Genomic DNA, 26,462 nt, shown 5'->3' with positions numbered 1-26,462 from the left:
TTCCAAGGAGAAAAAGATCCTGACACCTGAAGAAGTAAATGATATCTGTACTGTGCTATTCGAAGTAGTTTAGCCGATTGAGTGATTTTTACCTAGTTAAGCATTGTTTTTTAGTATATCTACGTTAGTACATTGTGTATGCAATATGGCATTCGTCTTGTTTGGGCACAGCTTTGTGAAACGACTAGAAAACAGAAAGAGATTTGTACTTCATATCGAGTTTCAGAATACCACAGTGTCTGTCCACTGCTTTGGGGAGGGAGGTCTGTCCCTTTCCCGTATCGAATCGAAAGGTAATCTCTACTATAATCGCCTTTGGGAGATGAACCCAAAGGTGTTAATAATTGATCTTGGGACAAATGACCTTTGTTCCAGGGAGTGTTGTGCGAGCGTCGTGTATCAAAAGCTGTGTCGGTTTATTATGGGATTGGCAAGAAATGGTATCAAACCGGAAGCAATTGTTTTCTTGCCAATTCTACCTCGTACTGGTGGTCTACGCCCCAATCATATTGACCTGGAGACATTCAACAGTCGGGCTGAAGAATTAAACATGTTGATCGAAGGGGGTACATTCCTGGAGGATCGTTGGTGGCTCTGGAGCCACAGGGGGTTGAAGCACCCACGATACAATTTAGATGGTGTTCACATGAATAAATACGGGGAACATCAGTATAGGAGGACCCTTCGGCGACTTGTTGGATTTTTCCAGGCTCGCTTATGGTGAAGATATGCTTGCTGGTCTTGATTGAAAGAAGTTAAAGTTGTAGTTGCTTAACCATTGTAAAAATAAGGGGTTATTAAGGGAGTAGTATCATACCATGTTTATTTCGGTTGACAACCACATTGCTGTTGTGTAAAAGGGGTGATAATCATTCACACAGGTTTCAAAATAAATTAAGACTAACAAAAAAAGGGAGGGCTAAAGAATTTATTTGGATGGTTTGTTAATCCCAATTGGATCGTTGGAGCTTAATTTTAGTGACCACAAATTGAGCCGGGATTGCAGAACAATGGGTTCGATCTCCAGGGGAAAGATCGATATAGTAGGGGAGAATGTGGGGAAATGATTATTTAGGGTGCTTGTTGCGTTAAACTTTTGTAAATTCCCATGCGCTAATAATAGGCCGTGCACCTGGGGCCCACTGGCAGGGGTCATGGGTCAAAGAGCGAGACGCGCGGACAAGTTGTTACAAATGTATACATTGGTGGGGGGGGGTACGGGTATGGAAAAATGCAAGGCAGAAGATTTGTGTGTGTGAGTTGTGTTGTTGTCGGTGGTCGATGGAATAAAATGAGGAGCAGTTCCTTCCAAGTTAAGAAAGATTTGAGCTGACTGGAGAACCCCTTGCCTAGTTTCTTCCTTTACCGGAGACTATATGCTTTTGGGCAGGGCGAAATATCAATCAAAATACCGCTACAATAGCAGACACTCTGTGATCTTAATATTGGAAACAGTGTTTGTTTCTTCCAATATTCCACTACATTGCCACTATCACAAACTGAGTCAGTTTTCATTAGGGATGTGTGTCTTTTTTATCCGCCAATAATATATTATAAAGTGCCACATTCCCAATTAATGTTCGTTTTAACAGAATTGTTACGTCTACCGGATCCTGCAGGTTTTCACACACCAGACGAAGGAAACCGCAGACACTATTCTTCAGGGTTTCGGGGCTCTAGGCCATTTATTCTGGCCACTTTCTTACACAAGGCTTTTTTTTTTATACAACTCACCACCAAGACACGTTATACAAAAAATGTCACACTACAGTCAGCGCAGTCCGGCAACGGCTCTCCCTGGCAAAGCGAAGGGGTTCCGACACTACAGTTGCACTGTGATTCCGTGCTAGCGCCCTTTGCCGGCGGCTTGGCACTGACATACACCGGCCCCTCCGAGGACCCTTGTTGGTCCCCAAAGAAGCGGCGCCTCTGCTGGGGTCTCCTTGTCCGGGGATCTCCTCCGGGGTCTACTCTGGGTTCTCCTCTGGGTTCTCCTTAAAGGTCTCCTCTGGGTTCTCCTCTGGGTTCACCTCTGGGTTCACCTCTGGGGTCTCCTCTGGGTCTCATCTGGATTCTCCTCTGGGGTCTTCTCTGGGTTCTTTTTTGGGGTCTCCTCTAGGGTCTCCTCTGCGGTCTCCTTTTTGGGTCTCCTCTGCAGTCTCCTTTTTGGGTCTCTTCTGGGTTCTCCTCTGTGGTCTCCTCTGGGTTCTCCTCTGGGGTCTTCTCTGGGCCGTGCAGAGCAACTCCACCGTGGCTCCGCTCCATTGACTCCCATGCAGAGCAACTCCACGGTGGGTCCGCTCCATTGGCTCCCCTGCAGAGCAACTCCACCGTGGCTCTGCTCCATTGACTCCCATGCAGAGCAATTCCAAGGTGGTTCCGCTCCATTGACTCCCCTGCAGAGCAACTCCACCGTGGCTCCACTCCATTGACTCCCATGCGGAGCAACTGTGCCGGCTCAGCTCCATTGACTCCTGCGTGGAGCAACTCCATCGGCTCTGCTCCATTGACTCCCATGCGCAGCAACTCCATCGGCTAACTCCACTATATTGACTCCCGTGTGGAGCAACTCCACTGGGCGCTCCATTGGCTCCCGTGCGGAGCAAGTCCACCGTGGCTCGGCTCCATTGACTACCGTGCGGAGCAACTCCATCTGCTAACTCCGCTCCATTGACTCCCATGCGGAGCAACTCCACCGTGGCTCGGCTCCATTGACTCCCGTATGCGGAGCAAATCCACCGTGGCTCCACTCCATTGACTCCCATGCGGAGCAACTCCATCGTGGCTCGGCTCAATTGACTCCCATATTATGCCGAGCAACTCCATCGTGGCTCCGCTCCATCGACTCCAATGCGGGGCAACTCCACCGTGGCTCGGCTCCATTGACTCCCGTGCGGTGCAACTCCATCTGCTAACTCCGCTCCATTGACTCCCGTGCGGAGCAACTCCACCGTGGCTCGGCTCCATTGACTCCCATGCGGAGCAACTGGCTCCGCTCCATTGACTCCTGTGCGAAGCAAGTGCGCTGGCTCCGATCCATTGATCACTCCCGTTCGGAGCAACTGTGCCAGCTCCACTCCATTAATTGACTCCCATGCGGAGCACCTCCACCGGCTCTGCTCCATTGACTCCCGTGCTGAACAACAGCAACGGCTCCGCTCCATTGACTTGTGCACTGTGGAGCCGACCAACAGGGTAATTAACACGCATCTGGCACATGGATATGCGCGGAACGGAACCGTTGCCGAAAGGAAACGTGCGTCGATCCGTCGTATGAATGCGTGTGTTACGGGGTTGCTCCGGAGGGAAACATGCATCCGGTGTATGAATGTGTGTGACGGGTCTGTTCCGGAGGGAAACGTGCATCCGAGCCCGGCCACCCCTGCTGCATCAACAGACGCAACTTGGCAGTGTTCTGAATGGAACGGAGCGTCTGTTGCGCCACTGTGCACAGCGCGGGGTGATACCCCGTGGGACTTGGCACTAGGCTTACTAGCAAAACCATCCCGAAGTGTCCGAAAACAAAGCCTCGCCCCTGCCGCATCAACAGGCACAGCCCAACAATGTTCCGAGTGGAATGGAGCGTCTGCGCCGCCGTGTACAGCGCGGGCCGATTCCGTATGGGACGATCTTCCCGTGGGACCTAGCATGTAGGCATAGCTGGCTCCCCAAAACCTGAAAAATTCCAACTCGAGTCATCCAACGTAAAGAACGCTTTGCTGGCCACCTCACTAGGTTGGTCTACGCTCTGCGAGGTCCTGATCCAGCGTGCGCACCTGCCGCGTGGCGAGTCGGACAGGGGGTGGTGCACCTCCCCCCCCCCGATTTACCCAAGTGCCCCTCTTGCGGACATTAATGTGCCCCCTCTAGCATAAACGTGCCCCCTCGAGATGAAAACAAAAAATGCCCATAAATTTCGTTTATTTTTTTTCAGTAACCATTTACCAAACTGGTATAGGGAGTTCTGATGTGAACGAGGAAAATGAAAAACAAACCCCAAAACCCTTACCATGCGCCCCGAAAATGGGTACATAATGCGTATTTTACATAATGGCCAATGTTGAAGAGCGCCCCCTATTGTGAAAGATGGTACCAGTAACCCCCCCCCCCCCCCCCCCCACTACACGGAGACCAAGTGTCCGGTGAAAAAAAACCGTGTCGACATTTCAGCACGGATGTGCCCACAAAAATGCTGGATACTCTGCCAAGTTTAGTCTGGGGGCTAGACCTTGTTAAGGTTTGATATACGAAAACCCGCTTCAGCAGTAACCCGCCGCCGCGAGAGGGCGCTATCACGACCAACCAATAGACCTTTCTGCGCTTGGTTGGCAAACTGCATTTTTGCCAACCACGGCCCGAGCAAAACTATGGAAGGTCCAAAACTACAAAAATGAAGAGGAGTTATTACAGATCACCAAAATATTATTTGATACTTGAAAATACAACATTTTCAACAAAGCTACAAAATAATTCCTACACATGCGCTTACGGCAGCCCATACAAAATGGCGCCAATGTTTACAAACAAAAGAAAGGCCTATATCACACACGAACCCGTCAGAACAACATGTAAAATCTCCCCCGAAAAATGGGGGAAACTAGTGCCCATGCGCGACTTCTGCAGGCAATTACAGTTCCTGCTCAGTCACAACAAAAGAGCTGACCAGTGAAGTTGCACAAACGTCTTGCTGCATCTTTCACATAACTGGAAAAAAATTGAGAGTATATTGTTTCGGAACTGTAGTATGATTTCTTTTTACCAGCCAAAGGGGCTTAATGCTTAAAGGGGCATTACGGCCTGAAGTCCCAGAAAATAACTTTTTGGGGGATTGCATGTCTTACCGTTCTCGAGAAAAGACGAAAAACCGCGGTTGTTTACATCATGCGCGACGGACATTTTGTGGCACACCTAGGCCTATTCGTTCGAGTCATATCTATTTCATGTATCGTACACGTGTGTGTGATACACAGCACCAATACACAAAATACATGTATGTTGTTTCTTATACGTAAGCAGAATGCGACTCACTGTGTGGCTCCAGCCCCACAGGCCCCCCCCCCCCCCCCCCGCCCCTCAGACACACCTTCCATACAAAGGGGGATACTGGATACAGAAAGCAGCTATCTTACACTTACACTTAAGATTTAATGGGAGATTGGTTAGACTTCACTAGCCTTTGTGACCCCAATATCTCTTCCGATAATTATCAAGCTCGCTCGATCTTGAAGGAATTCACGGACTTAGTATTGACCACATAAAAAAAATGGAGTTCATTTCATATTGATCACTCGCTGGGAGAACAAAAACGCATGTCTACATCGTAACGCCTTCTTCATCCCTGTCTTAAATAATTTCATGTTATGTTCTCTTGTCCCGGTGGTATTGGATAGCTTGAAGAATTTGTTTAGGTCGGTCTTGTTAAACCCAGTCAGTATTTTGAATGTTTCGATCATGTGGCCTTTGCTCCAAGCATCATTCATTCATTCATTCGTTAGACATACTGGCATTTGCCCGTGGTCTCCTCCTCAAATTATACACAGTTGGGATCACTGGCTCCGCTCCCACCACAGCCCGTCTTTCCAGTGCTGCTGCTTTTAGTTCGTTGGTGTCACACCCTGATCATTCTCGGATGTTGTCCACTTATCGCATCTTTGGTCGGCCCACGGGGCGACGACATCCCTCTGGCATCCCATTCACAACAGTTGCCACCATGCCGCCCTGCCGAACCACATGGCCCAAACACGCTGCCTTTCGTTCAATCACAGTACTACTGCTGAAGCACCACCGGTCGCCGATCGTCTCCATCAGTCTTTCATTTTGTCACATGATCGTGCCACTTGATGTTGAGCAGGTGACGCCAAATGGTTCGGCCGAAACTGTCTATAGGCGTTTGATGTCAGCTGCCTTCAACGACAGGGTGGTGGCACCATACAGTACCCTTGATATGACTAGGGCCCGAGCAAGCTGTACCTTTACCTCAAGGCTGACGCGGGGGGGGGGGGGGGGAGCGCAGGTACTTGCACTGCCGAAGAGTGGATCTGCCCATACCTAACCGCTTCCGAACCTCCTTGCTGTCGTCTAGCGTGTGGTCCATCAACACTCCCAGATACTTGAAAGATGTGACACGAGGTATTTGTGCCGAGCGGTATGTGATGGTGTTGTCATCGGTTAATTGTTGGCTGGATGATCATATAATTTATGCAGTCTTACCAGGGTGGATGGCTAACCCATACCCGTCAGATTTATCGCCCAGGGTCGTAAGCATCTATTCAGCATCAGCTCTGCACAGCGCCATTAGTACCAGGTCGTCAGCATATCTGATCTCCTTTAGGGGTGTACCACTGACATCTGGAGCCGTTAGGTGTGCTGTGCGATTGTACCACTCCCGCATGAGACACTCGGTGTAGAGGCTGAAGAGTGTTGGTGACAAGCAGAACAAATTTAACTCCTCAAGTCTTTCTTGGTAACTCGGATGTCTTAGGTCAGGGACCAGTTTTGTCGCTCTTCTTTAAATCTTTTCGAAGGTGAGAATATTTTTTTTTTCCATTCCTGGGTTTCATGCCTGAATGCAGTATTCCAAAATGAGGTCTGATGTAGGTTTCATACAGAATTTGAAAGTATTCTAATTGATGTATGTGAATGCTCGTTTGATTTATAATCACACTTTGAATTGCTAGCTTCCAGGTGCATGATCTGATCTTGCAATTATCAGCACTGAAAAGCCATTTTTTGTGTGACCAGTCCACTGAACAGTGCATCAGTATCATCCTGTATCTCTTGAATGAATTTTGTGCCGTCCGCACACATTTGGACATTTGATTTGACAATTTCTGGCAAGTCACTGATGAATGGTAGTGGTACTAGACCGCCCCTTGAGACACCCCGCTCAATGCATCTGCATGCGTGTACTCTGCACTTCTCACTGGCACAACCTGTACCTGCGATCTAGAAAGGAAGCTCTCAATCCAATATACTATTCTTCCATCAAATCCATAGTCCTAAAGTTTTCTAATGTGTCTTTCGTGCGGTACAGAATCGAAAGCCTCCTGGTAGCCCAGGAATATGACGTCAACCTCGCTTCCATTATAATAATAATAATAATAATATTGGACATTTATAAAGCGCAAACATATCCACCGAGTAGCCATATGACTTCCAAAGTTTCAAGTTAGTTGGCGAGGCATGATTTCCCCTCTGTTAATCCGTGTTGCTTGTCAGATAGTGGAATATGGTGATAAAAAACCTGTCATTCTATCCTTGACCCGTCACTCCATAATGGAATGCAAGTCAAGCTGACCGGTCTGTTGTTTCCAAATTTGGTACTGGAACCCTTTATTGGGGTGACTCTGGCTGTCTTCCAGTCCTTAATACTCCACTATCTAAGGATTTTCTGAAAATCAGATGTAGGGGTGTAGCTATAACTCAATATTATGCGCTGCATTCTCTGAGAACCTTGGGATATAAAGCTTGTCTGGACCCGGGCATTTATCAACTTTCAACTTGTCTGTTTATGTCTTCTCTGGTGAAAAGAATGTTATCGTGTCGTCGACCCTCTTTGGTAGTAGTGTAGGGATATGTCTCCGTCCGGTTCGTGAGTATAAACTGACTGGAAATCCATCAGTGGAAAGTTCCTCTGCAGCTTCTTCATGTATTGGTCAGGCTCCATGCATCTTCTTTCTCCAACTAGTATAAGATACTCTAAGTTTGACCTTAATTGCTTCTCTCTTACAAAAAGGTCATCTATAACTAGAAAAGGAAATTTAGGGTGTCGGGAAAATGATCACTATAAATGCACGCTACCCTTTTTCAGAATTAGAGGGCCGGGGAATAAACATAGAAAAATACGAGACTCATTTATTATAGGGCGGGTAATAATCATGGGTCAAATTTAGGGGTTTTTGCCCTTCACCGACGAATAAACACTGTATACTCATGTATTACCTCTGTGAAAGTTGGAAAAAATCACTCGGGTGGGACTCGAACCCACGACCTCCTGCTTTCTATAGTGCAGCCTCTTACCACTCGACCACCGAGCTAACGGGATCGGTGGGCTGGTTCGAATCTGACGTACATAGCAGCGGGTACCGCATTACTATTCATAAGATGGAATTTTGCGTCGTGTGATGTAAATCAAATTAGGTTTGTGCCCTTCAATTCACCGACGAATAAATACTGTATACTCTATGTATTGCCAAGTGAAAGTTGAAAAAATCATTCGGGTGGGACTCGAATCCACGACCTCCTGCTTTCTAGTGCAGACGTCTTACCACTCGACAACCGAGCTAAGTGGAGCGGTAGGCTGGTTCGAATCTGATGTACATAGCAGCGGGTACCGCATTAACTATTCAGAAGATGGAATTTTGTCGTGTGATGTAAATCAAATTAGGTTTTTTGCCCTTCACCGACGAATAAGCACTGTATAAACACTGTTTCATGAGAAACTTTACACAAAAAGGCGATGACCACCCCTTTTCAGAATAAAAGGGGATCGGGGAAAATGATCATTGGAAATACACGCCCTCCCCCCTCCCCCTTTTTTTTTAGAACTTACAATTAAGGGGCTTTAACATCAACAGGTTTTAATTTCTTCAGCATGATTAATTCCAAACTTTACAAGGGACTTTCTATCCAACTTTGGTACAAAATTGGCCGACAGAGTAAAAATTATAATACCTCCTCTTGAATGTTCTTTGCAGCCAAGGATTTACTTCTTGTCATATTATTCGGTCTCTTTTTGTACCAACAACTATAATGAGGCTAGGCCCAGACTGTGTCCCCTTTTTTTGGGGGGGGCCGCTTATTGGGAAATGTCATTTTCTCATATTTTGCCTTCCTTCATCAGCGTGCAAATCTTATCAAAATAAATGGGATAATGAATTTCACTGGCAGTTCCGTGCACGCACGGTTCGCGTGAGACGATGATGCATGATTTGGTTGGTTTCAACTCAAAAGGGGGCGCCCTACTTTATCGGTGTACGGAGAATTGGATATATTCAATCAACGAAATGCTCCACAAAATCGTTGAGGTGAAATTAGGAATGGATCCCGATTCACCTCTTAATCGGGTAAGATATTTCTTGTTCTTTATCTGGTCCAGGTCCATGGCATGCTTACAGCATCTCTAATTTGAAAATAATGCGCTCAAAGTGTATAATTTATATTTTTTAAAACCAGTTTAAATGGGGGGTTACATGTTGTTAGCCCCACTAGTACAGTGTGGCCGCGGTATGCTGCGCTGAACCTCTGGCCACACACCGTGGTACCGCGCACTACTGAGGGCGTTTTCATAAAAATTACGGTCCGTTTCTTTCATATGGTTGTATTCTCTGATGTCCCATCTATTACTTCTGGGATGCTTAGGTGTAATGATGTTCAATTTTCCGAGATATTCTTGAATCTTTCTGGAGCCCATATGCACTCGTGAAACGTCTGGTGATGGCAGCCATTTTGAATGTGACAAGAGATGACCTCAAGCTGTGACGTTGTGTTTATGCAAATTGCTTTTCGAGCGAGGGCGCGAGTTGCAAATGCGATGGCTGTTTCCTGTACCATGCATTTATCGTCTGGGGGCCACATGCACTGATCTCTATTCAGGATCCACGGCACAGGAAACAGCCATCGCATTTGCAACTCGCACCCTCGCTCGACAAGCAATTTGCATAAACGCGACGTCACAGCTTGAGGTCATCTCTTGTCACATTCAAAATGACGTTTCACGAGTGCATATGGGCTCCAGAAAGATTCAAGACTATCTCGGAAAATTGAACATCATTACACATAAGCATCCCAGAAGTGATAGATGGGACATCATAAAATACAACCATATGTAAGAAACGGACCGTAATTGTTATGAAAACGTCCTCAGTAGTGCGTGGTACCACAGTGTGTGGCCAGAGGTTCAGCGCAGCATACCGGGGCCACACTCGTGGGGCTAGTTACATGTAGGCCTATCTAAAAGTTTACTTTAAGTTTAGTAATTTAAATCGAATCATCATCATCATCAATTTTGCATGCTCGGGAAGAGCGTACATGTAGCTTCTCGACAGCACAGTTTCCAATCCAGCCGGTTCTGGGCAAGTCTCCAGCTGGCTGACATTCAGCCCCAGTGCCCTGAGGTCTTCCTCCAGTCCAAGTTGTCCGTCCAAGGCAAACGGGGGCGACCTCTTGGAGGGGGCAGTTGGGGGCAGGCTCCTTCAGCAGAAGAGCAGGCTCCATCATCAGTGGGTCTGCTCGAGTAATATGCCCAAACAGGCAAAGACGTGAGGCGGGAATGAGATGAGAGACTGGGGGTTGATTGGTGAGAAGATGGAGGTCTTTGTTACTCACAAAATCCTGCCAGTTAATACCCTCGATATGGTGGAGGGCCTTTGTGTCAAATGCATCCAACTTTTGTTCTAGCTCGGCGGAAAGGGTCCATGTCTCTGAGCCATACAACAGGATGGACAGGACCAGGCTGTTGTACAGGCTGAGCTTTGAGTTAATTTTTTTTTGAATTAAATCGAATCCTACATTTAATTACAGATTGTGTCATTTTCTTTTGCTGATTCACATCAAACACGCGAAGTAGAGGATTTTTTAACGGGAATAAAGTCTGAATTGCATTAGGTGTGATTCCATCTCATGAAAAGGAAGTCACAATGGCTAAGTAAGCGTGGAACCAGACGAAGATTCTTGCCAATAAAAAATCCCCCCCCAAAACACAGTCACTGCGCATGTTTAGTGCAGCTGTGCCGGTTCAATGCTGAAAACAATCGGGGACCGGTTGGTGGTAAAATATCCATTGCCTTTCATTATACGTGCACGTAGGCCCATAACATGATGTACATGTACATGATTTGTGCATAGGCATGATACGTGTACTGGATCACAGTGCAGTTGTGGTAAATTAATTTTTTTTTCTTTAACATTTAAATCGCACCATATAGGCCCATCAGATTGAAAGACAAGCAGAGAAGATGTTGCAAAGTGGACGATATGATCAGGCCTCGTCTTGCTACATCCGAGCTGCAGGTTTGTAAAAACTTAATTTCCACATGCATTAACCCTTACCCTACTAGACCCTCCAACGCATGCCAATATGTGCCTCAAGAAAATCTCCTATGTTTTTTGCATGGCCCTCCAATATCTGCCATGTCATTTCAAGGGTAACTGGACAGGCACTCCAATACATGCCACAGAGAACAATGAGAGTCCTCTGATAACAATCAAGTGCCCCCAGCTGGTCAGTATCAGGTACCCTCCAGGGCCTCCAACTCCTGCCAATTGGAGCCTTCACTGCTACATCAAAGTATCCTCCAATAAACTGCAGCTGGAGGGCATTGGCATAACCAACTGACATGCAGTAAACTACCCTCAGAGAGTAAGGGTTAAACACCAATAAAAAACGTTAACCATCAGATTTTCCATTATGTTAAGTTGATAAAATCTGGTCTAAAACGTTTTGTGGTTTTGTAGAAAGTACATGTAAATACCTAGAGTCGTGGAAATTTTCTCAGCAGTTTATAAACAATAATTGGAAATTAATGTTAGTCATAAAGTCCTGTTTATTTTTTTGATCCCTACAGTTTGCAATGAGATCACCAAGGCTATAATGAGGTTAAAAGGCAGTGCCAGGATACTGCGTTCTACCCATCACTTGTCATTTAATGACTAATTTCATTTTAATTCATCTCTTATTTGCTTTTCAAGCCGTATTTTACTTTGAGTCAGAGTGCCGCGGGTATTCATCAAGTGCACCTATTAATTGTAACCTTATTATTATGATTTGCAGACCAACTGGAAGTGGCAATTCAACAGACGCAGAACCCCTCAGCTGTCCTGTCGCTGAGACTTCAACTTGAGAATCTTAGAAAGCAGCCTCAGATTATCAAGAAGCGACAGCAGTGGGACCAACACAAACAGGATTCAGTGCTGACTCTCTGGAATGGGCGCTTCCTCAATGAAGATACTCCTGATGTCCTCAGAGACCAAGACCCAATGAGTGAGGTCCCGGCTGGTGGAGGGGCGGAGCCTGAAGATGGAGAGAGGAGAATGAGAACAGACAGCTCCGAGTCCAAGTTCAGTTCCTTTGAGGAGACTGACTCCCTCTTAGCTATGATCCGGCAGCATCACGTTATTGAAAACGAACAGCCAAAATACCGTGTTCAACAGATTATGGCAGCTTTCAGAACACTTGGCTCAGGCAGTGGTCGCCTCGACATCACAGAGCCACTTGTGTCTGGTGAGTCCAGCCAAAATGAAACTCCAAGAGGGCAAAAGCTTCCCAAAACTCGACAGACAGTTGTGCAAGAGTTACTCACTCAAAATCAGGAGCTGCAAAGCCATCTGATGCGGCTCTTCCTGGTTTTGGAGAGCTGTGAACAGGAGAACCAGAAACTGAAAGAGACAGTGTCGGACCTCAGACAAGAATTGGAGGAATGCAGGATGCGTTGTGTCACCAGGGAGGTGGACCATTTTGGAATGGGGACCAATTCCAGACTGGAAGCCCCATTCTCCTTGATGGACGGTTTTGCCGGCACCCCTCCATCAGACTCCCTGCCTCCTCTGTCACCTCTGTCACCTCTTCATATGCCTGACTTGGAAGATGATGATCTGATCTGAAATACAATTGTAACTGTCAGTTCAAACTCAGTTCAAACTCTGGTCATCATGATTGGCAATAGAGCGTGTAAGTTTGCCTCTAAAACCTGCGATATTTTACACAACCGGGCACCATGTACGTGTACATGTAGTGTACATGTATAGGATCTGCAATGTGGGTAGTGAAGTAATGTCCTATTTTTTTGCATTTATTTTGTGTCTTGACTGGAACTGTCCAATCAAGGGCAATATTAAAATGGGTATTTTGAAAGAAAAGAAGTCATTGCAATTTACCACATACTGAAAATACATGTATTAGGAATTGATGAATATAATAGAATTAAAATTGTTGACCTCAACTTCCGTGTAATCGATCAGGCGGATAACAAGTTGGTAAATTCAAACATGGTAGTCTGTGACTAGACTAGTCGGTGATTGGTACCGAGACGTTAACATAAAAAGTGAATGTCGTGGACTGGCTAGACTTACACACTCTATGGTCAGGTTAGATTAATGTTTATAAGACTTTGTTGCAGTGGCTTATCTGCAGTGGCGTATCTGCAGGTGGGAAGGGCGATGTCTCCCCCCCCCCTCCAGATGTCTGTGCCCTCCCCCCCCCCCATCTAAAGTCTTGAATTGAGCAAAAATATATATCACTGTCCTTCAGTGCCCCCCCCCCCCCCTATTTTCTTGTTTGGCCTAAATATCAAGATGTTATCATTTTGACAAAATGTCCCATTTATATTTGTTGGGGTAACTGTGTCATCAAAACTGACGTTTGGCGAGACTACTTGATGATATCTGAGTAAAAGTAAATGTGCACAATTTAAGGGTATCATAGTAGCCTTGTTTGGATTGTTACTACATGTGTGTCCTCATAATTATTCAGTCACTATATGCTTTAGAAAATGTCATTGAAGTAAGGAAGTGTAAGTATAATCAGCAAATAAAATGTTCAAAAAAAAAATATGACAGACTGCATTAACCCTAAAAGGGCCGAGGGGGGGGGGGGGCCTCAACTTTTTCAGCGATAGCCTTGAATTTTTTTTTTCGCAACCCGAGCTGTTATGATTTTTTAGCCTCGAGCCTTGCGCATCTTTTGATACCAAAAACATACAAATCGGACCATGGGTGGCCTGTGCAGCTAAAAGTTTTCCAGCGCTATGCGCTGTGAAAACTTAATGTTCTCATATACATAGTGTACACAGAGCAGAATTACCATTCATACATATGAATGATTAATTAGCCATAATTCCAAAACCCTTTGACCTTTAGTCATGAAATTTCTTGGGTATGTTTATAATAAGTTGCTCTATGAATGTACCGAGTTTCAAAATTTTTCGTCACTCGATGGCCGAGATCTTGGGGTGGGGGGCGCGGAATTTGTCTCCCCCCCCCCCCCCCGCCCCCTGCTGAGAGATGGTCAAAATAACCGGGCACTTTTAGGTTTAAGATTTCTGCAAATTAGGCATACGTCCACTTAAAATCCAGCTTGGTAAACATTATTTTTGAATTCAGCACGCCTGAATTAGGTAAAATAGCTATGTTACCAACTTCTACTAAAAAATTCTCTTCTTGCCCTAAATGAGCCCTATTTTTGAAATATCGCTGACTATTATATGTACATGTATTAGGTGATGTAATCATTCTGTATTGAGATTATTGGGAGGATGATTTTAGTTGATTCATGTCATTTCATTTTCCCCAAAAGAGCACATTTTGTGACTGAAAGTCACAAAATGTAGTAATCCGAACAAAATTATAATTGCTTCATCAATTCTTAAGCCAATTACTGCTTACATTTTATGGCAAAACCCTTATGCAAATAAAACTATTGGGTTGACTATCAGATAACATATAAATAAAAAACAACTACATATATACGCACACACAAAAAGAGAAAATGAAGTAATCTACGTTCAGAATAATATTTTATGGATCAAATATCTGTTTTGGTAGAAATAAATTAGAAATTTCAATTAAATTGCGTGTCGGCTCTCATTTTCGTAATTTCCAAGCCAGGTCTTGGGCGGAAGTGCAAACCTGAAATATTGTTTAGCAATTGGATGACCTCCAGAATAAGCCACTAATAACTGGGTGAATCGTCTCCCCTTTTTTTAATTGATGAAATTGAAGTTGTCTCAGGATCAGAGTTAAATTTCGCACGACACCGCCGCCGCGCCCCGGCCCCGGCCCCATTCATTCACTAGCGCGCGATAACCGTGTTCACACAGAGGGCGCACTTGCAGGAAAAGATGTAGCGCGCTAGCCAGCTAGCTACCGCGGCAAAACTCCGAGTTTCAAAGGTTGAAATCGAACGTTGTAAGCATTTCAGTATGCTCTGATCTAGTATTAGGGGGGCCCACTACAACTTACAAGTAATATAATTATATAAAACAAGTTGTAGGCATACCTCATCTCATTTTATCTGACTTCCACATTTGAGGAACACCACTTTGGTGAGCTGAGTTAGCCCATATAAAAATATTCCTCGACAATCTGCGCAGGCTTGCAGAGCGCGCGTTGTCACACACAAATTGAAGGTGAGTGCGTAGAAATAAAACCGCGTAGCTTTAATAAGGGGTCTTACGGGGGGCCGCCCGATAGTCCGAAGGTCCGATTGTCTGAAGGTTCTGTGATCTGAAGGTTCGATAGTCCGAATACAAAAGAGGTTTGTTAAATCCGAAAATGAAATAAACTATAAAGGGAAAAAAATGTTGAAACCTGACGCCACTGTTTAACTGTTTTCATCATATCATCTCAATGCAATCATGGAGGATTCCTCCATGATGCAATGAAGGTCATTCATTGCAGAAATGACTGAATGATGATAAAACATGAATCTGGGACTGAGAAACATTTCCAAGTTTGTTAGGAAATACTTAGACAATTTTCTTGACTCGATAGGCCTAGCTCGCGGAAGTGGCGTCAGGTTGCAACATTTTTTCCAAATAAATTATTATTATTAACCCCATGCGTACGGGAAGCGGTCATGGCCGCGGCTACTCCTAGAACTAAGTATGAGGCTCCACGTAGCTCACGTAGCTACGTGGAGCCTCATACTTAGTTCTAGGAGTAGGCCGCAGCCGCTAATCTTCATTGGAATGCAGTTGCCAGCTGTGGTATGCCGTGGCACACGGCTAGTGGGTAGTTCCACAGCTGCTGCTTTTGTGCAGTCCCGCTACCACACAAAGGTTGTGCAGTCATGCGGGCCACTTGCTCTATGTGTGGAGGAATGTCTCCATTACACCCAGTCCTTAAGGGGTTAAGGTTCGTTAATCCAACTATTTGATGCAATAGTCAGAAGACAGAAGGTCCATTTATCCGAAGATTCGGTAGGGCCTAGTCCGAAGTTAGATTAAGGTTAATCAGCCCGAAGGTTCAATAGTCCGAAACGAAAATATGTTTCCATAGTCAGAAAATACGATAAGGTCCAATAAGTCTATCGACAATAAAGTGGCAATAGTCCTATAATCGACTATAAGGTCCAATAGTCCGAATCAACAGTAAAGGCCGATAGTCCGAATCAACAGTAAGGTCCGATAGTCCAAAGTGTCAGACTGACGAACCGTATTGTCCATTCGGACTATCGACCCTTATTGCCAATTCTGACTATCGAACTTGATTGCTAGTTTGGACTATCTAGCCCTACTCTACTGTATATTCAGACTATCGAGCCTTTGGATTATGAGCCTTATTCTATTTTCAGACTAATCCTTTGGAATATCGAACCTTTGGACTATCAAACCTTCGGACTATTGAACCTTTGGACTAACGAACCTTCGGACTAATGACCCTCGGACTAAAGAGCCTTCGGAGTATCGAACCTTCGGACTATTGGGCTGTAACCGTCTGACAATTTGTCATGTGTGTGGTTCAGATACAGCATGTATGTTATTTACGTACTACGTAGGCTAGCCCCATAAATGTAGCCAATTTACTGGACTACCTCTGTAAATAAAGGCCACACTTGGAACATGTACCCGAAAATGTGTAGAACTTTATCCAGTTCTTATTTTCACATTTAGACTTTCTTTGTTATTTATTTACACTTTAGGAGCACACTGATCATGCTCATCCCAGTTTAAGCGATAGAAAAGTAGTCCCTCCTTTTTCAAACGCCCATATTTCGTGTAATTTGCAGGTTCGTTTGCACATTATGTTTGCGTATCTAAATTCCGACACGAAATTACACGAACAAAGAGTAGACGTCTGAAAAATGCGGGACTTCTTTTTCTGTCGCTTATCAAGAGGGTGAGTTTGCTTCCAAGTTCTAAAGCATGAATAAACTACAAATATAGTCTAAATGTGAAAATCAAAATTTGACAAAGCTCTTCATGTTCGGGTACATGTTCCAAGTGTATGTGGCCTTACGGAGGTACATGTAGTCCAAGGAAATTGGCCACATTTATGGGGCTATACATATACATAGGCTTACTGACTACCACCATGGAGGCTACCACTGAACTTTCTCTGTATTGTGGAGTGAGCTGTATAAATTTGCTGCATCATTTGCGTGTGTGGAAAAGAGTTGTGTATTTTTTTTATTCCTCCATGATTTAACTTGCATAAATTTCACTATTCTGTAGAAACACTGAAAAGATTCCCAGATCTGGCCATCACTTTTTACCCTGTGCACAAACCGGATGAGACTGGTCTGAAAATTTCTAAGTCAAGTGTTTCCTCAGTAAATACTTCAATATTGTCCCTACAAAGTTTGACTTTTTAGGACATACATGTATTATCGCTTTCTGATGGCTATCAGAAAGTGAAGGGAAAAATTAGTGATGGCCATGATATGGGCGCTAGAACTTTTAGTTGGAATTTTGGATTTGGTCTATCCATAAAATCAAGGGAAAAAAGGAATTCTAGCACCCCAGTTAGTGGGTCTAGCTCTCTAGGAGATTCGTGGCCTTGGATTGGAAGATTTTTTTTTTCAAGGAAGGTATAGTCTCACAAGAACCAATTTTCAACGACTGACACATGCCTGTTTATTGCTGCCGGTTCTGTAGCCTTGTGAAATAGGGAACCTTTACCAGCCTTAACACTGTTTTCCACCTGATCACGGTTGATATTCATGCACTCTAGTAGAAGATACGTACCTGGTTAATAGATAACCAGTAACAATTAATAATAGGTTAAAGGTGATGACCCCTGACATTGCGAAAAATACAGCAGTAATTTTTGGGCAAACTCTCTGCACATTTCGCCTGAAAATACAGGATGACTAGATGTTAGGGATACAGAATTCAGTTTTTCCAGGTCTTTGTTACCTAAACATTAGTGAATAAAGTGAAGAAAAAAGCAATTCAGATTTTGACAACTTGTTGAAATGCAGTCATGATGGTATGTGCACATAGTGACTGCAATATACTGCAACCTATGGAGTACCGAAGTGTGACGTCATTTAGAACCAGAAAGTGTAGTGCAAATGAATGGAGTACGCACGCGTGTTGGTTCACGGGCTGAATCACGCGCTGAATGTCTCTCACACACATTTTGTGCACGTGCTCACTTCGGTACTCCATAGGATACTGCAACCTATTGTAAATTCTAGAGCATGTGTTTGGTGTAATTGCCCTTTATTCTTTTTGCAGAAATTAAAATGGCCAGTACTACTGCTGAAATGTTAGTTCACAAACAACTGAGAGATGTTCTCCTGACCCAAAGACATGTATTGACTTCGTGGAAAGAACAAGTAAGGATTTTGAAAGTGTTATAATTTCACTGCAGATGGGTAATTGGGTAATTGGAACAACTTTACGATACATGACAAGTTTCACAGGGCTGTTATTAGTTTTTGTTCAAGCTGTTATCTCTTCACAACTGCACCGTGTGAGTTTGTGTTGCCTACAGTGCTTTCCAAATACAGCAAAGAGACTTTAATGAAGAATCATCTGCAAACTTTTGAATATAATTTCCCTTGTGTTCTTTAGACTCTTTCTAGACCCGTAAACGAGGCATCAATAACAACGCCACGCTGTGGCCTCGTGTAAAAACACTTGAAATTGTCACGCAGCATGCCCTTAATTAGCCAGTATTAGAAGTACTTACATATGAAGCTTTCTGTAAATTCACGCGAGCGTAGGATCTTGCATTGCCAAGAAATTTGAGGGGTCAACAACAACAAACGTACAAGCACAACTTTTGATTTTCTGAGGTCACGCAGTTGCATGGTATGCTGGTATTTCTGAGTCATGCACGTGCGAAATGGTAGGAGACGTCCGGGTACCCACACAATCTCATGCGTTGAACTCTGGAGCGTGGCTATGTGGCCACGTTCGCGGGTCTAGACACTTTCAAGATGGGATGAAGTTGTGAGGGGTACATGTATATAGGATCATGGGTACAAGCTTTATTTCATATCTGTAGTTATAAAGCAAACAGTCTTCTTTTGTTTTATGGAGAAGAAAATGTAGCTAATTCATGTACATGTACATTTTCCAAGATTTGTGACGTTCAGTCTTGGTCAATGCAGGCACTTTATTCCCACTCCCAGTTAGTCTGGAAGTAGTGCCCCAGGGTTATCACTGGTTGTAGCTCCTAGACTACAATCCATGCTGCACAGTCACAACTCGGGTTGTTTGTAGCCTTAACCCAAACCCTCGTTCATCAATCCTCCCAATTCAACAAGGCAGTTTCAGAGGATTTTGGAGGATTGAGGCTGAATGGCAAAAAAATGTCAGTTGATTTTTGAGGATGCTTTGTGTTGAGGTCGTAGACTGTACCCTGCAGATCATCAGCATTAATGCGCAATGTTTTACAGTGGTGGAGGATTTTGAAGGATTGAGGCAGTGGTCACCCCTCAATTGAATATATGCAAAACAAAAACATGATTTTGGAGAGGATTGACGCTGTATCAGTTCTTCACATGGTGACAGTTGGATGATTTTACAGGATGGATCCTAGCTAAAAGGGCCAAGGTGGTTTTACTACTGACTCAACATGCCTCTCCGCTCTGCATGTGCTGAGCTCAACCAATTTACAGGTACGAAAATTCATCACAGTGCATGGCAACCAATAAGATATCAGAGCGTCAAGGCGATTGCCTGACCTCACATACACATGCGTTATGAGGTCAGGCCTTCAGTCTAGGTCTAGCTTGCTCAGTTACACCCTACTTGGGTGCGCAGTGAGGAGAAGGGTACTTTTTGAAGCCCTTCCATCACTGCTTGACGGTTGTTAACATTTCTGTAGGTTGTGTAAAATTTACTTTTGATGTTTTCCCACCAGATGCAGACAGATCAAAAAGAGACGGTAACCAAACTTGAATATGACGTGGTGGTTGAACAATTGAAGGTATTGTCAGTTAGTCCTTAAATAATAGAGCTCCACTAAAGAACTATTTTGTGACTTTGTTCTACTTTTCACACAAATCTAATAGACTTTAAACCAAATATAGTTATGGTAAGCACCGTCGATATATCGATATTACTCCATTATTCGATGTTATTTTGGTATAGATATCGCCGATAGAAATTTATTAATGGTATCAAAAGTCTCGATATTGAGGAATGATATCGAAAATATAGAAAATGCATCAGATTATTGTCAACATAAATCTCCCGTTTTGTGCTTTTACTTTGTGTTTAACGTTCGCTGTATAATGAAATAAAACTCGGCAGCCACTTCTGCTTGTGACTCCAAATCACAACATTGCTAAATGCCAAGCAGCATTTCTTTGTGCTTTGTGTTCGCTGGAGTTCACGGTCTCCCCAATATTTACCTCAAATAATCGATATTTTCCAATATTCTCAATGTTGGATTTCCGATTTATCGATTATTGCAAATTCTGATATGGTTGCAAGAACATAAGATCCCATTGAGTTTTAGGTAACGTGGCACTGCCTTGTAACCACGTATACTCATAGTCTGTTGCCCGTGTATAGTCACTTAATTCACTTACGGTCTGCACTGCACATGTGCAGTGTTCCACTAGTCTTCGCATGTTGGCGACATTTTGCCAACATACTCTGGCGCTACAGTGGCATAAAATGTCCAAAATTTCTATTATATGAGTTTTTCCAAAGTTATACCCCGCAAATATATACTCGAAATAAGTTTCCAATAAAACTCATCATATAATCAACCGGCTACATGTTTTTAAAAGGAATATTTGTTGCCTTTTTTGGGCCATGAAAATATATATCCTAATCAATGAATATCGCAAACATATGTGTGACGGTAAGGCCACTTGCTGTTTGAAATGAGTGCAGGTATGGACAAAACTGCTGTGAGAACTACTGAATGGTATTTTTTTGTCTTTGGTGGTGATCTTCAGGGTATCGTCTAATACATTGTACCACTTTAAAAAACAACATGTACTCAGTGAAGCCCAAGAACTTGGGAAAACAACTTCCAATCTTGATCGAGTTTGAGACTTTGAGTGGAACCCACAACAGATCTTGTTCCATTTGTTTAGATACTTGGTGTGAGTATTTGCTTGTCTTATGATATGACACATTTTTTTGACTTGACAGGAGGAGAGACGGCAACATGAAGAGACAAAGTCCAGGCTAGCCAGTGAGAGTGACAAGCTACAGTTTGCCCTGGGGGAGATTGAGGTGTTGACTGCACAGCTGGAACGAGAAAAAGCAAACTTTGAACACTCGTAAGTCAGCTTGAAAAAATGGCCGCCAATTGCATTTGATAGGGTCAGTTTGGCAAATTGGTACTTTCCTCACTTTCCACGTCTAGTCTGTGACCACGGTTCGACTGCCACCAAAGCAAACATGGGTTGGGATTTCAGTCTCTCCCTGAATCTGTGGGTTTTCCTCTTACCTCTAAAACTGAACATTCCTTTGTCATCTGTAGGGCAATGCCATGCAAAAGTGGACATTTTGTCATTCCGTAACAGACCTCATTATCATTCATAACTCGTAAACGAAAAGATGTTTTTCAAAAGATGCCAGTGGAAATAAAATGTACGACGTTTTATTTGCACGTTCATATTTTGAAAAGAGAACATTTCTTTTCTGTTTTTCGAATAAAGAATAACAATGAGGTCTGTTTAATACGGAATGACAAAATGTCCGCTTTTGCAAGGCATTGCCCTTTTGGCTTTCGAACTACAGTACATGTGTATACCTGTATGTACAGTATGCACTTTTTATGAACCCTTGATTTCATTACCTGAAAAAATTAAACTGAAATGAGTCACAGACTTCCGTTCTATAAAACTCATAAAAAATGCTTGGAACAGTTCTTAGAATACAAGATTCTTGTGCCACTCCTGTAGACTGATCCGGCAACCTCAATTCGAGGCCATACGTGAAGAGATAGATACGTGCTTGCTCAAAGGTCGTACATGATGCCGAGATGCATGTGTGCCTCAACTGTACTATATTGGTGTGTGAAATGTGCGAGTATGGTACCACCTATATCAGACGTTAAGGTATTACTGGGGAACCGCCAACATAGGGCTTGATAGCTCTGTTGGTAGAGTGCTGTCATGGTATTCCGGGTCGCAGGTGCAAACCCTGCTCCAGTCAGTTGTACCATTCCATTGTTCGTGTTTGTGGTTTTAATCATATCGTTATGATCTCATTTGCTACAGCTTTGGACAGCTAAAAGAAAAATCTGTGAAAGAAAATGTCAAAAACAGTCAGCTGAAGACAAGATTTTCAGGTAAGGCAAAAAGGCTTGAAAGGTGTCGGGGATGGTGTGCCATGCCAATGAGAGCTGTGAAATCGTTCTGAGCATCAAATGTGTTTTCTCCAAACGTATTAAAAGTGTTATGATGGACTTTTGAATTTCCCATGAGTGAAATGCCCCACTTCTTTTTTTTTGTAGAAAAAAGAAATTGTGCACATTGTTGTGCTCCGCACAACTATTTTGTTCATTGGTGAAAACAAATCTTGTTCATATGGATTCCGTGCACGAAATGACCCTTTCTGACCACCTCCAGAGCCCCAGTGAGAGGGACATACCGAGTGCATGTACTGGTTGACCCGAGTATGGCACAAAGTACGCATGACTAATAATTCTGAATCTGCATAAACCCGTAATGTCTTCACGTAAGCACCAGGCTCAACGGCCACTGCATTTGAATGTCTCTCCCAGTAATCTCCCCTGACTCTCCCTTCGTAACCGTTGAGGGATACTTGTGCACAGATTCCCATACACGGAATCAGTGGTTGTCTAAAAGCAACTCAGAAAAATATGTTAAAAAGCAGCTCAGAAAAATATGTCTAAAAGCAGCTCAGAAAAATGTGTTAAAATACTAAAATGGCTTCAATTTTAGGTCAAAAATCTACTATACCACAGGCCTGGGTAGAGACTTAAAAATGTTACTAGATCAAGGAAGTATTTTTCAAGACTGATGCTCAATGGAAAAAGCATATATTTGCAGTTTAACTTGTTAAAAAGGTGTTTATTTGAAGTGATCATAAGTTAAGCATTCTGCAAGAACATTCTAGTTCATCCTTATAAAATGTTGATGCAAACATGCAATAAAGCTGTACATTTTTTCATGTAGTTGGACAGTCGACTTGGGCAAATGGGAATTCAAATTGAGCATTTGATGTAAAATAACTATCCGTTGTGTAAAAAGCCACTACACTGTAGACAATGGTCAAGTTTAGACATACATGCCGAGTTCGGGCGGTCTGTTCTTGACGTGGATATATTCTTGCAAAACCCGATGGATAGGAGGTGTGGATCCTGTTCTGAGAGCAGTGTTCGTGGGTCGTGTTCCCGCCGTTCGAGAACAGACTGCCCGAACTTGGCCAGTGTGTCCATGTTAAAGTATTAGACAGACAGACACATGTATTTACTGGACTCGAGTCTTATTCAAAAGCTTGGTATTTCATAGATACTTCTGACACTGTTGGTCTCTCCCTCCAGCCATAGAAACCGAGAAGCAGAAACAAGACGACGTTCTAAGCCTGAAAGACTCCCGGATAAGGGACTTGAAGCAGAGACTAGCCAAGCAGAGGGATAACCATAGACAACAAGTATGAAATATTTTGGGTTCTTTATCAAGCTATGAAGAGATAAAAATGTATGCATAATACTCACTCAACTCCTGGCCAAAGCTTGATCTCCTATTTTTCGGAAACAATCCACAAATCTGAAGAATCCAAAATAAAAATTGGTAATTCAATAATTCGGGGGTCCAGTTTCTTGTGTGTCCCTGTTCGATTTGATAGAATTCTGTAACCCTAACGCACCTGAATCCATCAAAATCCATATCCCTGTTTTGGAGGATTTTCGTCGGATTCAGGATGCCTCCATAATGAAAAAATTGGGGGATTTTAATGGATTCAGGACAGTAAGCCTAGTGGTACTGCAGGATTTTAATGGATTCAGGATACCTCAATATTGATCAGTTGGGAGACTTTGATGGATTCAGGATCTTCATAGTTTAACCCCTTGGCTTAATGTTTGGCATGTACAAGGTATGTGTACTACACTGGTGGATTCTGATGGACTCACTGGTGGATTCTGATGGACTCAGGACACCAACTTTATTTTGTTTGACAAAATTGGTGGATTTTGGCGGATTCAGGTTACTTTCTAGTAAAAGCGCTCAAGGGTTAATGCCTCCTATCTCAAAGGGTGATTATGTAAACAAAGTGCCTGCCAAACAAAAAATAGTTTGAAGTCAATGTTAATGATGCTTGTGCGGCAAATTACACAGGTGTAACAGGGACACAAAATGTCACACTTATGGACCCCAAAGTTATTGAGTGGGCCAGGGCCAGTTCAAAGTTAAAATTTGTGAGATTATTAAAATTATAGCATTGGTTTACATTAAATATAATGTACTCATTTGATGTACATGTATTCCCAATACTAATGAGGGTTTTTTATGTGAAATGCTGTCCTTTTCCTGCATATCTGAAATAATATTTAAAAGATAATGAAAGGCGGCATGTGCAACTGTTAAAAAAAAAACAACAGCGATTCCTGAGAATTCCATCAATCTCATTTTAGGTTTTGTACCATCGATTTATTAAGAATTTGGATATGACAGTTTTCTCTGCATTTGATTTACGATTCACAGGTGTCGGAGTTGAATGTACAATTGCAGCAAGAGGCCTACATTGCACGCACGCTGAATGCCAAGGGAACTAACCGCAAAGGATACAACAAACCAGGCAAATGAGGTGCTGCTAATTGGACAGAATTCCTGAATATTTGGGAAATATTTCCACCTCGGTGTTTGGTATTTTTCCCCCCGTTTCTTAACTGAGGGCTTATTTACATTGTGCACAGACTGCATAGAAGTGGCTCACAATACAGTGTGCAGCGCTGCTCAATGCGGCTTCTTTGTCCTACCTTGCGCATCCTCCCATGTCTGAATTGGTTGATTAAAAAGACAGAAGAAATTGTTGGGTTTTTTTAAACTGAAGAATACACTGACAAGTGTACTGTTGATAGAAAGATGTATAGTAGAACACTACTTCAGTGTGATTATAGTATTGAAAAAACTATTCATAAATACCTAAGACGGGTCATTCATTCCTATTGGTCAAGAGCCTGTCACGTGTCCGGTCTTAAATGGTTGAAAAAACACCGGCCGGCTGGCTTAAACACTTTTCCCAGTGTCACATGAAAATTTGACTCCTTTGGAATTGGGTCCCCTTTACCCTTTTATTGGTAGAATGTTCACAATCCTCAGTTAACCAGTGAGTCTGTATTTCATAGTCCTAAAATTCCGCGCCACATTGTGCAGTGCGCACATCAAATCTCTGTATAAGGTGATGTTTATGTCTACTCGGGAGAGTAGCCATATTATAGCTAGAAGGGTGTTTAAAAGAAAACATGAAGTAAAAATTGTTGAACAAAATCTTTGGACATTTATAATTTTGGACTTGTTTTGACTTTTTGGCTAGAGGATATTTTATGAATGGGAATAAATTATGTGTTTGGCCGGTATTAAACAAGTATGGCTCAGGGGCCCCTGAGCTGGTTTTAAGGCCCCCCCCCCCAAAAAAAATTCTGCTTCTGGTTACCCTACCTACCCTTTTTCAACAGCCCCTATCCAATATAGTGTTTTAGAAAAATAAAAAAAACCCCGAAAAACATCAATTACTACCTTTTAATTTTGTCTAATTGCAGACACCGCCATATGATCGTACAAAAATAAAGATTGCCCCCATTTTTTTCCCCCTGCTACCTACCCCATTTTCAAATGACATGCAATCGTATTCAGAAACATTTTTTCTTTGGCCTAAACGTTCTTGTTTAAAACTGGCCAAGCACATATTTATTCCCTTATTCATAAATACCTCAGACAGTTTAGCCATTCCTATTAGTCGAGAGCCCGTCACATGGCTGGTCTTAAACGGATGATAAAGACATGGCTAGCTGGTCTTAAACACTTTTCCAGTGTCACATAAAATGTGGACTCCTAAAAATCCAGTGCCTGTTGCCGTTTTATTGTTTGAACGTTCACAGTCCTCATGTAGGCATGCGCAACACTACCAGGGAGTCAGAATTTTACTCCGGCTCGGGTAATTATCAGCACCCAGACTCTAAGCGGTCTTAAACAGAGTGATTAAAACCTCTCGAGCACACATTTATTCCCTTAGTACTGAATAATGTACCGACGCATGTACCGTGTACCGTTGATTGAAAGATGTATAATAGAACACTACTTCAGTGTGCTTAGACTAGCATTAATTAACTAGTAAAATGTTCTACTCCGTCCAAAGTCTGGCTTGGCCATTCAGGATCCATCACACCCTTAGAAATATTCCGGGACGTGCAATTCTTGTGTACATGTATAATATGAGTGAGTAGGTCATAGGTTATGTAGTGCCCAATGTGTGTAACTGAAATGTATTCCACGCATGCACAGTGTGTCCAAAGTATATATTTTTCATTATTTGAAGTGTCTTTCATTATCACTTTAGAAAGAGTAACAGTTAATTCAG

The 26,462-nt window shown here is 43.2% G+C and overlaps 2 protein-coding genes across 5 annotated transcripts; both read left to right on the top strand.

Annotated features, from left to right (window-relative positions):
- The first annotated feature begins 8,929 nt into the window (after positions 1 to 8,929).
- On the top strand, positions 8,930 to 13,192 carry LOC119740018 (nuclear receptor-binding factor 2-like). Its single transcript, XM_038215206.1, has 3 exons — positions 8,930 to 9,065; positions 10,926 to 11,010; positions 11,771 to 13,192. The coding sequence occupies exons 1-3, from the start codon at positions 9,006 to 9,008 to the stop codon at positions 12,598 to 12,600; spliced, it is 975 nt and encodes a 324-aa protein (XP_038071134.1). The 5' UTR covers positions 8,930 to 9,005; the 3' UTR covers positions 12,601 to 13,192.
- Positions 13,193 to 14,792: 1,600 nt separating this feature from the next.
- On the top strand, positions 14,793 to 25,505 carry LOC119739581 (spermatogenesis-associated protein 24-like). 4 transcript variants are annotated; one of them, XM_038214566.1, is made up of 8 exons: positions 14,793 to 14,901; positions 16,724 to 16,833; positions 18,177 to 18,277; positions 19,813 to 19,878; positions 21,060 to 21,190; positions 22,136 to 22,206; positions 23,425 to 23,534; positions 24,587 to 25,505. In XM_038214566.1, exons 3-8 carry the CDS (start codon positions 18,185 to 18,187, stop codon positions 24,686 to 24,688), a joined length of 573 nt encoding a protein of 190 aa, XP_038070494.1. In that variant the 5' UTR covers positions 14,793 to 14,901; positions 16,724 to 16,833; positions 18,177 to 18,184; the 3' UTR covers positions 24,689 to 25,505. The 4 variants fall into 4 exon arrangements, with proteins under 4 accessions (XP_038070494.1, XP_038070492.1, XP_038070491.1 ...); XM_038214564.1 differs by lacking the exon at positions 16,724 to 16,833; XM_038214563.1 differs by lacking the exon at positions 16,724 to 16,833 and having other exon boundaries at positions 14,793 to 14,913.
- The last annotated feature ends 957 nt before the right edge of the window (positions 25,506 to 26,462 follow it).

This window comes from Patiria miniata, unplaced genomic scaffold (genome assembly GCF_015706575.1).
Source record: "Patiria miniata isolate m_02_andy unplaced genomic scaffold, ASM1570657v1 HiC_scaffold_4, whole genome shotgun sequence".
NCBI classification, from domain to species: Eukaryota; Metazoa; Echinodermata; class Asteroidea; order Valvatida; family Asterinidae; genus Patiria; species Patiria miniata.
This window is presented reverse-complemented; position numbering and strand designations above follow the sequence as displayed.